At 39.5% G+C, this 16041-nt stretch overlaps 2 protein-coding genes and 1 pseudogene across 2 annotated transcripts; all 3 read right to left on the reverse strand.

Annotated features, from left to right (window-relative positions):
* Positions 1-499: 499 nt before the first annotated feature.
* On the reverse strand, positions 500-4148 carry LOC125469389. Its single transcript, XM_048566679.1, has 4 exons — positions 3829-4148; positions 3414-3569; positions 1883-1954; positions 500-1653 (listed from the first exon to the last, which is right to left on the reverse strand). Exons 1-4 carry the CDS (start codon positions 3979-3981, stop codon positions 985-987), a joined length of 1050 nt encoding a protein of 349 aa, XP_048422636.1. The 5' UTR covers positions 3982-4148; the 3' UTR covers positions 500-984.
* Positions 4149-5103: 955 nt separating this feature from the next.
* Positions 5104-10225, reverse strand: LOC125469354 (annotated as a pseudogene).
* Positions 10226-10524: 299 nt separating this feature from the next.
* LOC125469374 (calcium-dependent protein kinase 1-like) lies at positions 10525-15733 on the reverse strand. The gene is made up of 8 exons (XM_048566629.1): positions 15049-15733; positions 14146-14289; positions 13538-13690; positions 12782-12897; positions 12424-12591; positions 11783-11910; positions 11572-11671; positions 10525-11014 (listed from the first exon to the last, which is right to left on the reverse strand). Exons 1-8 carry the CDS (start codon positions 15731-15733, stop codon positions 10931-10933), a joined length of 1578 nt encoding a protein of 525 aa, XP_048422586.1. The 3' UTR covers positions 10525-10930.
* Positions 15734-16041: the final 308 nt, after the last annotated feature.

A 16041-nucleotide genomic window follows, 5' to 3' on the forward strand; every position in this document is an offset into this window, starting at 1 on the left:
GAGATCATCTCCGGATCTTTTCCATTAAGAGCATCGAATCAAGTGATATAAGCCTTTCAAATTTCATCCAACGACCAAAAATTATTACACCTATTAAGGAATCAAAACAGGTGGACCGCTGGATGAAATTTCAAAAGTCGAGATGACTTAATTCGGTGATCTTGATAAAAGAGATCGGGAGAGGATCTCTTTCCCCTCACTTCCGACTCACATCTTTCACATGCCGCCTCCTCTCATTTTATTCCGTGTAGTCTTCTAGTATCCTAGTTTTTGGGTGAACCTTCCAACACCCTTCTTGTTATGCTCTATATAAGAAGTCCTAGTATTATAAATTTTATACCATTGGGCATGCCACATATATGTATATTGTCGAAGTGTGTGACTACACTACAGTAGCTTTAAATCTCATCCGGTTCATTTCACGTCCCAAAGAATACAACTTGGTATTGTAGATTATCGCGATATAGATATAGATGCTACATAATACAGTGACAAAGAATGGGGGGTTTATGATAGCTTCTTTATAAATCAATAGTGTCTAATCTACAGGCCAGTGGGGAAGAGAAATGAAAAATAAGAAGGAAAAAAAAATATCAGACAAAACAATCCAACAAAACTACAAGAGCCTGCTTTGCTTTGCTTGCTGTCTTGGAACATCTTCTTTCCCAAATTTTCTTCATTCTTTCTTTCTTTTACCCTTGGTTATACATCTTACATATGAACAAGGTATAATGCTGACCTTCTCGACGTTGGACGGACTTGAATTCGATGGTCAACCTCTGCGACTTAACTACGTTAATTTAGTGGACTTCAACTGCATTCTGCTGAAATTTTCTTAATCAACATCATCGCTTAGAGAAAGCAAGCAGCTAGTCCTGTAGCCTCTAACCTCCGAAGGGAATGCAAACCGCAGATCTGGATAGATGCTTCTGTTAAAATGGGATTCGCCACCGATGAATGACTCCCAAAGTACATTTCTTGTGATTATTTCATTAAATCTAAAAATACGAAGCCATTCCAAAGACTGTGCAAGAGCATCGATGGTAATAGATTCCTTGACCGTGCAAATACAACGCCCATCACCACCCCAAGGAAAATAAGTGGTAGAATCCTCTGTACATTCCAATGTGCTAAAGCAAATACAACCGAGCTCACCAATACTGCAGACCATACGGGCATGTACTTGGTTAAGGAAGGCAGCAAGAAACCCCTGAAGAGTATCTCCTCCCACATGGGAGCACACACTGAAACTACTACTGCATACATTGTCATTGCCACTGGATCGCGTGCCATAATTGCTTGCTCAACACTTGATATTGTGACAGGGGTGGACGGCAAAAGAGGGAGCAGACTAAGGTTGAACTGTGAGAGCCGATTGACCAGGGGAAACATAAGGCATCCAAGAGCAACATCCAACTGCCATGTCCCTTTCAAGCTAAATTTAAACCAATCCGGAGGAAGAGGGCGAAAACGAGATAAGCAGCGACAAATTATCGTAATTCCAACAAGACCTTCAGTTGCATCAGTTACCAGGCTAAATAAGGCTTGTCCTCTATTCGTTAATGATTCCCTGCTGAAACCTGCCACGTGAGCTGCAAATGGAACCATCCAAGAACCTATGAAGCAAAAAGCAGCAACCCATAGTAGCATGACCTGCATCATGTATATGTCATATCAACTTTGCCAATAACAAAGGGCAACAGTCTCTTTCTTTATTAAATCCTAGTTATTAGACACCTTATCTTCATAATTTTTCTTTTTTTTATTCCTCCGTAAAAACTTATCCTTTAAAGTAGACGATGGATGTGACAGCTTGGAATCCATGACTATGGCCTAGTTGCATTCGATTTGAAGTTTTACATTACATAAATGAAACACTTACCTGCAATATGGTCTCTGCTGACCAAGGCACACTCCAACGACTCCCAATTGCTCTAGACACTGCATCTGCAGCCTGAGATATAAACCCCCAGAAAAGAAAAAATGAGAACCTTGATGCTGCCTTGGATATGTTTTCCAGATCAAAGTGATAATAGTGGTTACAGGATATTTCCTGCCACATTTATAACAGTCCATTCTTGTGCATGTGCGTGCATATATCATTTATTTCACTAAATCGGCTAAGCAACAAGGAAATTGGAATCAACATATTCATTTTTTCACTTCAATTTTCTTGACAACCATTGAAGCCTTGATGCTGCCTTGGATATGCTTTTCGGATCAAAGTGATAATAGTGGTAACAGGATATTTCCTGCCACATTTATAACAGTCCATTCTTGTGCATGTGCGTGCATATATCATTTATTTCACTAAATCGGCTAAGCAACAAGGAAATTGGAATCAACATATTCATTTTTTCACTTCAATTTTCTTGACAACCATTGAAGCCTTGATGCTGCCTTGGATATGCTTTTCGGATCAAAGTGATAATAGTGGTAACAGGATATTTCCTGCCACATTTATAACAGTCCATTCTTGTGCATGTGCGTGCATATATCATTTATTTCACTAAATCGGCTAAGCAACAAGGAAATTGGAATCAACATATTCATTTTTTCACTTCAATTTTCTTGACAACCATTGAAGCCTTGATGCTGCCTTGGATATGCTTTTCGGATCAAAGTGATAATAGTGGTAACAGGATATTTCCTGCCACATTTATAACAGTCCATTCTTGTGCATGTGCGTGCATATATCATTTATTTCACTATATCGGCTAAGCAACAAGGAAATTGGAATCAACATATTCGTTTTTTCACTTCAATTTTCTTGACAACCATTGAAGCACAACTGCAAAGCGAATGTAAGATAATCTGTTGTCCTAATCATACACCCTATTATTAGTTCCAGTCCTTAAGGACATATGTTCCATACAAACAACCTACCCTAGGAGTTTCACTCACAAGGCCCACAAGGCAATTTGCTCACCAAAACTAACATACCTGAAGAACAATACAATTTATCCTTGTTTTAGAAATGGCTACTGCAGGTTGTTACTGCCTAAAATTTCCATTAAACAACCATACACTCAAAGTGCATAAACTTCGTCAGTCACCTTAGTATCTTAGTATAATTCAACTGCAAGTGTGAAAGCTAAAGAACTCCTTCAAAGTGATGTGGCGAATATTGCAATAACATTGAACACTACAACCTTGATAGCTTATACTTTGATGTAACACTACTAACTTATGTAGATGGATCAACAAGGCAGTACACCAACATGTCAGAAACTAAACTTCAACCTAACTGGTAAGTCCTAATAATTTCAATAATATTATAGAACGAAATCAACATTTACTATAAGCTATTCACTATCCAGTTGCTTTACATACCACACGAACAACCCGAGATTCTGAATGAATAAGCAATAAAGCAAATATGACTTTTAACAGAACAAAGAAAGAAATACGACCTCTCGAAGAGTTACTCCCCAATCCCTTTTAACCACCTTAGAATCATCAAACTCGGACTTGACAACTTCCTCGGGCAGCAAGTGTTCAATACATTCCGATTTCGGTGTATCTGAAGAGAACTCCTCTTGCCTAAAGCATGAAATTCTAGTCCACCTCTGCAGAAAAATAACCCGGATATGTAAACTTCCAAATACAAATTTAATCTCATAACATGGAATTAAAAAAGGTCCAAAATTTTCAATTTTTCATGCGTTTGTTCTTACAATTACTTCTATGAACAATCATACAGCTCAATTAAATAGTCAATAGGAAAAAAGTCCAAAGTTTGTCCATTTTTCGTGCATTTTCTCGGCAACCAAAGAGTGAACAAGGTGTAAACTATCAACACGAAACAGGAAATCCAAAAGTCGTTACCGTATTGGAGGGTCTGGATTGAGATTCGAAGATCCTAAAACTCCGGGAAATTGGATGCAAAGCTCCGGGTCGGGTCGGAAGCCTAGCTCCGGGGGCGGAGGAATGGAGGAAAGGGCGGCGGATAAGGGAGTGAGAGCAAGTGGAGCTCAACATGCTGTGAGCGAGTTCTTCAGAGCTCCGGATACCGCTTGCATATCAGACTGGATTGCGAGGGGGTTTGTTTGTTTGGGGGTTTGAATTTCCGTTTGTTTGGCAGCTGGGATGGAGGAGTTTTGCCTAATCCAATTCCCAGATTCCCAGAAAAGAGAGAAGGGGAAAGGGATTTCTCTCTCTAGGAAAGAATTTGAGGAGAGAGAAAGAAAGAAAGAAAGAAAGAAAGTTAGGAATTTGGTACTGCCCGGCTTGCTGCCGAGCGTGTAATTTATGGGTTTGCGGTGTGTTTGGATACAGGGATAAGATTGATTTTCCAATTCCCAGAGATTCTGCGGATTGAGGAAATGGGATTTATTACAAGTTGTTGGTAATATCTTATTTGTTAAAAACCTTATTTTGTCGTTATCTAGTACTATGATCCAGTGATATTTATTTTTAATTGTAAGTCAGAAATCTTAAGTTCGATTCTCGTCGGAATTGAGGAAATGGGATTTATTACAAGTTGTTGGTAATATCTTAAGAAAAACTAATAAAAAAAACTTGAAAACTTTAAGTTTTAACGATAAGGACAAAATAAAGAATGAAATGAATAGTATTAGAATTGACTTTTTAATGTAAAAATATGTTTTTTCGTTAAAATGAACAATACCGGAAGTTTTTCGTTAAAGTTCTCAATATCTTATTGGTTAAAAACTGAGTAGTATTCCTTTTGCTAAAATAAATAAATAACTGCATTTTGCCAACCTATTCATAAAATTAAATTAAAAAACTATCTTATAAAAGGATTAAAATTATGACAAATTTGATAATTGGACTGGATTGGTCTTTTCATTTCCAGACTGGCCGGCTGGATTGCTGGATTGCTAAAAGATAAAGCAGGAAATAAAATATGGGATTAGGAAGTATGAATTGTGGACTTTTTCTGGTTGCTTTTGCTTACCCTAAAGCAAGGGTGCTTTGATTTGATTTGGGGCCCTTGGCTTGTCTTATCTACTACAATTCCTATTTTTCTTCTGTCAAAACTTTCAAATAAATGGCGTTCTGCTTTCTTGAGAAGAGTTTGACTCTCATTTTTTTCTTCTTTTTTCAGATGATCTATCGTGGACCTCATTTGAACCGCACTTGTAGTCCTACGCATTATGAATGAGTTGATAGATGATGAACGGGAGTGTACATCTTCACATTTTATCAGTTTCATTACAACTTGGTGATACCCCTGCTCAATACCCTCCAGGATATTCTAAAGTCCGGCAAAATATGAAGTATGTGCCGTGTGGCTTGAAATCTTGTGGGGCCAATTACAATCCTGCTTCAAATGACAGACTGCACAAATCTGGCAAAATTCAATAAATTTTGGAACCACTTGGGCCTCACCAGTACACCCCCAAACAACTTGACATGGACATGAAGCTATGAACCACCTCCACCCATGCCTTGTGCCAAGTGAGGAAACATATCTTCCATACCAAGAATCTGAACTTATTCACACAAACCAAAAGTGCTTTTGGATCTTGACAAAAGCAGGCACAATGGAAGTTTTCCTGCCATCAGAACATGTATCACTGGAGGCTTGCTTACATGATGTAGTTCATGCCCACGTTGATCAAACAAATATGAGGAATGTTCAGAGTAACAGGGGGAGACCGGCAATTCTTGCGTAAGAAAGAGTAGGCAACATCGATAGCACACTTCTTTAAGAACGATGAATTCCATTTCGCCTTTTAAGTATGCGTGACCTATTACATATGCTACCCGGCATGCTTTGCTTCCACCAGTTCCTGGAGCTGTTCCTTTAGAAGGGAGTCCTTGCATTTTGCATCCAGCAATCCATACCGAACCTGCCTCCAGTAGTTGAGCTTTAGCGCTTCTTGCTCATAGGCGGCCTGCAAGTTCTGCAGCACGGGAGACTTGGCGCTGCTCACAATGGCTGCAGAACTTGAACAGCTGCTCTCTCCAAGGCCAGATGTTTGTGCCATAACCAACGTGCGAAACTTCCCAGATGTCTTTACAACTGCCATGCAGTGGTCCACAGTGCCTTCAGAGGTTCCGGAACCTTCTGCTTCCATTTGGATGAACTCTGCTATGCTCATCACCACATCAATTTCAAAGTCGTCACCATTTTTAAAGACCTCTTTGTACCCATTCCGAACCATACTGCGGTTCATCCCATAAGATTTGGGTCCAATACGACCACCAAGATACCTTTCTTTCTGGGGAACATAAGGAACAGGAGCAGTTTTACCGCAAACTAAAACAATCACCATGTAAAAGGCCAGTAGGTTGGTTAAGAAATGAGTAAATGATTCTGGGACTCCGGTAGACAACTCAGTGTAGATGAGGCCGATTCCAGAGACCCTAACAATGCCAAGACTGGGACCCAGCATGAGCATCCACTTCATTGAAACCTTGTTATGCAAGTCATACAAATACTTCTTCCATGTGCCATATTGCCAGTGATACATAACTGCCAAGACGACTGCAGACTTAAACTAGGGGAAGCCATGTACCTTTGAGGATTCTCACATGCAAAGATGAAAGGTAGACGGCTTCAACTGAACCGAAAAGTACACAAAATAAAAAGGGACAGCATGAAAACCTGATGCCAAACAAGGTTGATGACAAGCGATGCCAGCCACGTCGTTATGATTGTAACAGCCAAAAATGCAATTCCTGATATTAGAAAAGCAGGACAAGCTTTCATTTACAAAAATAAAGAATAAACATAACATAGAAATTTACTATTATTTTGACTATCACTCGAACAAAATTTACTATTATTTTGACTATCACTTGACAAAAATTATGAGTCCTCGTACTTTAGCAATGGAACGTACGTATATGGTTCAGACAGTAACACACTTCTATCATGAATTTATATCTACTTTGCAGACATACTCGTCAATAAGGAGAACAACAGTATCTTATAATTTATTATTTTTGAGCAAAGATAACATACCATAAGCATTTGCTATACGAATTGTCTCGAAAACCAATTGTGACTGCCAAACTGAGGATCATAAGAAACCAACTCAACTCAGGGATGTATATCTGGCCAGGTATCCATCTCTTTGTATGTACAACCTCGACGCTAGGGAAACATCATATGGCATTGCATTACTTGACAACTGAGAATGTGGAAGAGATAACAGGTTGACTGGCAACAATGGTAGCCAAAGGTGCAACCACAAGTACTGGCCACAATAAGGGAGCTACAGAAAAGACATGAGCATTCTTTAGGACAAATAATAGCAACTCTTAATGGGAGCTGCAAGCTGTAAAGTATGGATGCCGGTGCATCCCCGAATCAATATAATCATCCAGACAGCAAGTTGCCTTTGAATTTCTAGAAGCTTACTCGGAACAGAAGCGAAAAAGCTCATAGATACTGCAGATAGATTTCTCGAAAGAAACACAGCTTGTCCCCTCTATTGAAGTATTAGGCAAGGGTATATCACCAAAGAAAATGCAACCTGCGTACAGCAACACATGTTAGTTTTCCCATTGCCACCTAGAACTGCTGATCTAAGCTGCAATAATCAGAAGCATGACACAGAACTAGTGGAGTAAGGTGAAGCCAGCAGGGTAAAATTCAAACATAAGATTCACTTTTCAAGTAGGAACGGGTTCAATCAGATCATGAAACAACACTATTTGACTATACATAATGGTGAAGGTGTCACGTTCTTTAAAGTATAAAATAAAATTTTCAGATTTCAAAAGTTGTTTGAATAACAATTCGTTGGACAACAATCAGAAATGCGAGGTACAGAAGAACTTAGAGATACTCCTGCCAGTTAAGGCTGCTCTTCAGAGAGGGAAAAAAATAAAAAATAAAAAAAGCTAGACAAATTGTGATTATTACTATCAAACCACAAGTAGTTTTCTGCCAACATATCAATCTCCATGTAGGTTAGACCAAGCCTATACCAGTGTATATTTCTCCAAAAAACAAGTTTCATAGTTCTATTTCATTTCAAAACACATTCAGCATATCAATGTCTAAAAATAACTACGCATCCAGACATAAGTTTCACTTAAATGGCTAATGTATTTCTGTCCAGTAATGTTAAAACCTGTTTTTTCAAACCATGATGATGAATCCCAAAGCAATCAACCCTGGGTTGCAAAAAGTTGAAAACAATTGAAAACGAACAATGGTATTATTTTTCATCGCAACTTCATGGTCAACCCAGAGCGTAGCACCAACAGAAAGACATAATTTTGCCAAGATCTGCAAACATGGCTTCAGTTCTTGGAATCAACAAACATTGCACGATCATGAGAAGCAAAAGCTAATGGAGAAAAAAATGCAAGTACTCTACTTACCAGTCGCACATAAAAGAATTCCTCCAAGACAAAGCCAGTCATCTTTTCCTGTCGTCTGGAAGAATCTGTAAATATAATATGGAGAAAGAGCCTGATATACTCTTGGATTCCACTCGATGATATTGTATACTCCAACAGGAGCAATTAACAGTAGCCAAAGGATCATAACTGGAGTGAATATGAAGGGCAACCAATAAAATACAGGCAATAAGAACCACCACACCTGGTTTGTGTAGAAGTGTTAGCAGCGAAAATGGCATGAGATAAATTTTACTGAGTGACGAAAAAATTTCATGTGGAAAGAACTCACCATTATGAAAATTCGTTTCTTGGAATTTAGCCCTTCAACAGACGCAAAGACTGCAAATGACCGGACACTTGTTAGCACAGGCTGTTAAAGAGAGAACAAATGGCACACAGAACCATGTACGCACCTACAAAATCAATCGTTCCAAGTCCCATTGAAATATATGGAATATTTGAAAGGACCAAAGACATTCGTCAAAGAAAGAAAAATCACCTGATACTGCAGGAGTGAGGATACCAACACAAATCACCATGGAAGCTCCAAATAAAACTATAAGAAGTAGACAGGTTTTTGCACTTTTATGTCTCTCAATAAACCTTTTCAATGGAGAAGTGGGCCTGTTTGTATTGGAACAATGGGGGTAGTGATACGTAGAGATCTCCTCATCAGATGCCTGATAATTAGGCAGCAAACAGAATTTCGCATTTCTGCAAAGGAGCGCCTATAATGCAATAACGCCACCTGCAAATGACCCAACCAATACAACCTTAAATCCACAAAACAAGCAAAATGGTTCACAACATCAGTGAGGACAAGTGTAATCACCTATTACCTTAACCATTGTCATTGCTGCTCAACATGACGATGACACATTTTAGCACCGAAATAAGAGTAAGAGTCCAAAAGATAACTGTAAACACCCCAAATATCGTATCCTCGGTTTGGTAATTGAGCAACCCTCCCGAAAATGTACATTTACAAACATAAGGAGGGGGAATGCTCAAAACACCGAAAAGAAAACCAAAACTCCTGTACACGAAAAGGGCAATTTGCCTACACTGACCTCTTCTGTTAACCTGTTTAAACAACACAGTGCATAAATTTTCGATCTTTAAAGCTAAACACAAAACATTTAACTAATTAAACACAATTCTGGCAATGCACACAATCAATTTCTCTATTCAAACACTAAATTTCATATCCCCTTTCTGTCCTTTGCTTACAATTTCAGTCCAACTGAACTAAGTTAATGAGGAATTTAATGAAGCGTGACGAAGTCAGGAATTTTCGCATAAACTAAAGAATGGGTTAGACTACAGAGAACTTTCTTGCATTTTCTGGGTAAATTTTCTCGAGAAACAAACAGAAAATGGAGGGTTTTTACCGTGGCCAGCCGGGGATGGACCTCGACAGTCCGCTCTGCGTCCTCCTGCTCGCTTGAAACTTCAAGAAAATGATGAGAGAATCGAAAAAATAAAAAATAAAATATGTAGAAAAATTAAAAGATGAAATGTATCGAATTCAAAAGAGTCGAACGTTGTAACGGAGATCCAAAACTGGCGGGGTCCCCTTTGCCGCCGGGATTTTCTCGGTGTATTCAGTTTTTACGATTGAGTGGGCCCCCCAAAAAGTCTGGGGGGGTTGCTAAAAGTTTATTTGCAGAATCGGCCTTTGTTATTTACGAAATAACACTTTTGGCACCAAATTAATTAAGCATCCTTGTTTGGCAAGTAACGAATGAGAGGCTTCTGCTATATTAAAGGCCCTAGGGTTACATCATGACGATAGTTATGCAACAATGGGTGTTTTAGGGTTTAGATTGGCTGAACCAAAGTCATTGTCTTCCTTCTTCAGCAAACCTCTCTTCCCCCTCTCAACTTTGCCTGTCATCGCAACAAAAACAACATAACTGGGGAACAATTCTGTTCATCAGTCACACGCTCAATCCGCTCGAGCCCTAGCTGGTTTTGCATTTCTTTCTTTAAGATACTACTTGTTATCCAATTGGAGTTGCTAAACCTTGAATTGCTTGAACCGGTCTTGAACCAAATAAAATAATCTAGGCAAAATCCAAATCAATACATTTCTAGCTTCTACAGCTTTTGATACTGCCTTACTCATAGTCTGGTTCAAGAGCCAACCAACATTTTCAGTTACAAGGTAAAAATTGCGAAATGGACAGAAAAAAATAGGGAGGATAACGCAACTTTATTCAATTTGTTTTCTTTAACATGTGGGAGTTGGGATTAGAGAACCCGCATATGCAAAATAGAATGATACCAAAAAAATAAATGCAAAAAACGCCACCTAGCCTGGCGGGTGCATAGGCGGGTCTAGATGGGCGCCAAGGCAAGTCTCTGGATTAGTCGTGGCATAAATTGCCAGAAAGGAGAAATCCCCCCTACAAACAGCAGTAGTATTATACTGCAAACTAACGTAATCGAGGTCAACTCTCCCGCTGAAGGGCAGGCCAAGGACTTGCTAACCAGCTAAATTGGGTTTGTACGTTATATATTATATCTCAAGGGGAAACGGGAACCCGTAAAATTAAGAAACCTGGTTAAGGCAGCCCAGAACATACTAACTGTCTTCAATTTATTTTCTTCTTCTATTTGTGACCAACTCAGGATTGCCTTTCCTCATCATGGCTGCAAACTCATCATAGTTAATCCTACCATCCCGCAAATAATTTTGGAATTCGTTAACTGCGGCAGAAACACCCAATAAGAAGCATCAGGGCTTCAAAAACTCATAATATATAAACAAGAACAAGCTGGTACTAGTCTATCGCCTTGTTCGTATGTACAGTGCAATGGTGTCACTATGAGATGATAAGGTGCAGGCAGTGACAGGATTTCTTTTTTTTATTTTTTTTCCATTAAAATTCAGAGGCTGCCTGGTTTAATGTTTTAGCATAGAACACAGGAATTATCTTATCGCCCTGTCCCCTTATAAGGCCACTACTGTTTTGGTGTCAGGTATCAACAACAATTTTGAGGCCAAAATCAACACTGCAAGTAAAGTCTTCTGCTTGACATGATATCCAATATGTTCCTTGATGTAATTGTTAATCTCCCATGTATGGTAAATAGGAGGAAAATATTGATATCAAAATTACACACACGCACACAAACATGCATAGATAGAGAGAGAGAGAAAGAGAGAGAGAGAGAAGAAAATATGTATCAATATATATATATATATATAAAAGTTACAAAGATAGATAAGGTACATACACGATCTGTGTCAACTTCTGCAATGATTTCCTTGATTGTTTTCTCATCACCCATATTATACTTCTTAAGCGCTTGCTCCAACTCTTCCACCGTGATGTACCTAAAATGAGAAGAGGTCAAAACATTTTTTTAAATAGTGATAGTTTGACATACATTGAGAACAGAAAAACACAGCTATAACTATGTTACTGACAATGGAGTAAACTGTTACCCGCTCTTGTCTTCGTCAAAATATTCGAAGGCTTTGTATAAATGATCCTCTCTTTCCATTCTATTCATGTGCATGGTAGCTGTTATAAACTCGATGTAGTCAATTGTTCCATTTCCATCGACATCAGCCTGAAAATGAAACCAGAAAATTTCAACTATCTAGGATTAGGGAACTGATCATCCAATTGAAGGATAACATATCAAGTATCTTAACAAGCCACGCAGCTAAACAACGTCGACTGAACTGATTATAGGTTAACAAAGACTGAAGCAGGAAGTTTGGAACAACAGTTTGTTTAGAAGTAAAGAAATGGATGAGTAAATGTGAAGAGAAATGATGTTTCGAAAATAAGTTTGAAGTGGTATTTCCTCTCCTCACTCACTTTCCTTAAAAAATGGAGAGAGGGGAAATGATATTCGCATCTCGTTTTATTTTTAACTACTAAAATGTCAACTAATGTTTCCTCACAGGTTTTCTCAGTAACTATTCAGCACGATTACGAGAAATCAAAAGTCTCTTCTCTTCTTTTTCTTGTTTCTCATATCTTTTCTTTCTCTTCTCTCTTAACTAAAAAAATTACCAAACACACTGGAATCATGAAGCTCATGTTGGACTAAGAGTAAGAAGACTGGAGATATTACCGCTTCCATCAACTGTCTCACTTCAGACTCAGAGAGCTTGGTACCCAGTTTCGGAAGGCCAGCTTTTAACTCTTCATATGTAATTGTTCCACTGTTATCTGTGTCCATGGATTTGAACATTTCCTTCAAGCCTATGATTTCTTCTTCAGAAAGATTTTCTGCAATTACCTGCAACAAAGAAATAAAGCACAACTTTATTCAATATTTGGTCAAGAAACAAGCTTGACAATACTGACACATTTCTGTCTCATGATATTGGCTGGAGCAGCAGCATGCCCGAGCCCTAGGATTCATTTCGACCAGCCTCATTTCAGTGCATGAAGAGGATGCTAATGAGGTTGACAAAAGATGCTCTCACCTTCAATGCTACTTTCTTGAGTTTGTTCATTGCCCTGAACTGTTTCATTCTAGATAGAACAGCAATATCAAGAGGTTTATCAGATGCATCACCATCTTCCCGTATCCATGGATGACCTGCATAGTGTTTTGAGCGGTTCAGAAACTGTAGAATATTTCAAGCCAGATGCAATAAAGACTAAGAAAAAGCATCAACGCATGGAGAATGTTTAACACAGGAAGCATGAAAATCTAATGGCAGGAACAAGCAAAGATAATAAGTCAAACTAAAGAGCGAACTGAGATAGCTAGCAAATATAATAATGATACTACACCTAACTACTCAGAATAATTATTAATTACCCAAAACCGTATCCATTGAGCGTCTTCGTAATGTTCTCTTGATCCTCCACAACTTCTGATGAACCATATGGCTAGCCAGATGAATTATGACCAGGAGCATCTTCATCCTTTAATTTGTTAATATGATGCCAACAAGGAGATGATATCATATGATTCCTAGAGCATGATCACAACTACAAGTTATCCAAAATAACGCCCACTTCTTCATAGAGAAAAGTAGGCACAAAAGTTCTCAACCATTCCATTTTTATACTTTTTTGGTTTTGGGGAGGAGGGTAGGTAGGTAGCGAGAGGGAAAGGCATGGGAGAGTGAATCATCAAGAGTTATAGAAACAGTAAAACCAATAAATGAAAAAAAAAAATGCAATATTTTAAAGCATTCCATGTCTACAAAATATGTCACTGTGAAACTTACTTAGGACGTCAGCTGCTGTAAGTCGTTCCTTAGGATCAGCTCGGAGCATTTTCTTCACAAGATCTTTGGCACTGCTGGAAATGGAAGGCCAAGGATCAGACACAAAGTCAAGATGTCCACGAAGGATAGCATCAAAGATACCTTGTTCATTCTCTGCGCATGAAATAAAACTTAGAAAAGTGGAACTGATGACCGCTTTAAGTGGCAACTTGTACCAACGTGATAAACTAAAAATGGGTAATATCTAAAATTCTAGCTGCTTCTGAGTGTTGACTTAATGCAGACTTCCAGTCAATTCGCTTATCAGGGAGGATGAAAAGTAATTATTTATTACTTGGTTTATTAAAGTAAAAAACTTCAACCTATCAGAATTGAATGAAAATAATTAAGCTAATCATGGTAGGAAACCATCATGAGATTTTATAGTATCAACCAAGAAACAAGTGATGCATTCATGAAGGAATGTATACATGGATGGGAAAATCCCATTTTATGAGTAATAGTTTTCCACATTTCTACTCACTAATAGAAACCACTGCATGGCAATTGTTAAAAAAATAAAAATCTCCAACTTCAGTTGCTCTCAAGGAAGAAGAGCAGAGCCATACCTCCCCAGAATGGTGGGACCCCACTAAGTAGAATGTATAGTATCACCCCTGCACTCCAAATATCAGCCTCAGCTCCATAACGGCGACGCAACACTTCAGGAGCAACATAATATGCACTTCCCACAAGATCCTTAAATACATCTCCTACACTCAAAAATGAACTGTTAAGTCCTAGTTTTGTATGACAGAAAATATGAGGGCAAGGAACAAGTTTCCAAATTCAAAATACAGAGATATAGGAGTAACGACACTTGGTCAAGTGGCAACCCTAACATGCTTATTAGTTATTCATGATTTACAAGCAGAGTAGGCATGTACGATTTTGCACTTTTTTAGTGCAATGAGCGAAAAGGCAAGCAATAAATTGTACCTAGTAATTTTCTAACCACCAGAACAAAATGCTTGCCTCCCAACAATAATTTGATAGTCGCATAAGCTTTTGGGACGAGCCCAATCCCGACAGAAATTAACCGGAAGTAGTAATATAACTCATGAAGAACAGGGGGCTTAAACCCCTCAAATTCCTAATGCAGTATCTTCTTCACAAGTTTGTCAGCTTCGTGAGATTTTTCAGTGTACCAGAACACGAGCTGGTCCGCCACGTGTACAAGTGGAGGGACACTAAAAAGTATATTTTCTCTCCATTACGACACGTGGTATTTCAGTTCGTGTTTCGGGTACATGGAAAAATCTTTGTCAGCTCCAGCTCAAGTTCATCAACCAAATTAATGCAAATGCTGTTCCACGGAAACCGATTGCTTTACGAACTAAGTAATCAACATACAAGTTGAAACAAACGCATTGCTTGTTTCGGACGTTCAAGATTTTAGGAGTTTTATATAAGAGATGTTAAATCCTGCACAAAAGTACATATGAAATTCGCACCACCAAAGTTGAACGGACCTGGCTTAAAGAACACCGAGAGCCCAAAATCGGTGGCCTTGAGCGGCGAGTCTTCGTCCTTGCTCAAAAGCAAGAAATTCTCCGGCTTCAAATCCCTATGCATAACCCCCATCGAGTGACAGTAGTGAACCACGGTGACGATCTGCCGGCAGAGATTGGCCGCAGCTCGCTCGGAGTAGTGGCCTTTAGCTATGATCCGATCGAAGAGCTCGCCGCCGGCGCAGAGCTCCATGACAAGGTTCACGGAGTGGCGGTCCTCGTAAGCTCCCTTGAGCTCCACGATGTTGCGGTGGCCGGTGAGGTGGTGCATGATCTGGACCTCGCGGCGGACATCCTCGACGTCGTCGTGGTTGATGAGCTTGCGGGTGGCGATGGATTTGCAGGCAAACAGCTGCTTTGTCTGCTTATCGGTGACGAGGTAGGTGACGCCGAATTGGCCGCGGCCGAGCTCGCGGCCGAAGGTGTAGGTGGACCGGACGTCTTCCATGGGCCGGCCCAGGACCCGGCCGATGGGAGCGGTGCCGGAAGCGGAGGTGGTGGTTGGGGGTGTGTGGGGTTTGGGTTTGGGTGGGGCGGAGGCATTGGGAGGGAGGATGCGAACGGCGCCATTTGATGGGTGGTGGTTGTGGTCGGCGGGGTCTTGGGCGGAGGACGGGAGAGCGGCGCTACTGCAGTTGTTACCCATTTTTTGGTCAATTGGGGTTCAACGATGTTTTGGGAGGATTTTGGGATCTTAGGACAGGGAAATGAAAACGGCGGGTCGTTGTAGTGTTAACGGCATTTGGATGGAGTGGTGTGAGTGAAAGGGGGTTGACCAAGGTTTCTATTTTTATTTGAAAATAAAATAAAAATTAGGTTTCAAGTTGGATTGAAAATTGTCACTTGATACTAAGGTCTAATGGTATTCTTCTTTACTTGTAAGTGAGAAGTCTTAATTTTATTCCCGGCAAAGACGAATTTGAACCACATTATTGCTAACACATTGTGAGGCTA

The sequence above is a fragment of a genome, unplaced genomic scaffold (assembly GCF_019419815.1).
Source record: "Pyrus x bretschneideri cultivar Hongxiangsu unplaced genomic scaffold, Pyrus_bretschneideri_v1 Contig42, whole genome shotgun sequence".
NCBI classification, from domain to species: Eukaryota; Viridiplantae; Streptophyta; class Magnoliopsida; order Rosales; family Rosaceae; genus Pyrus; species Pyrus x bretschneideri.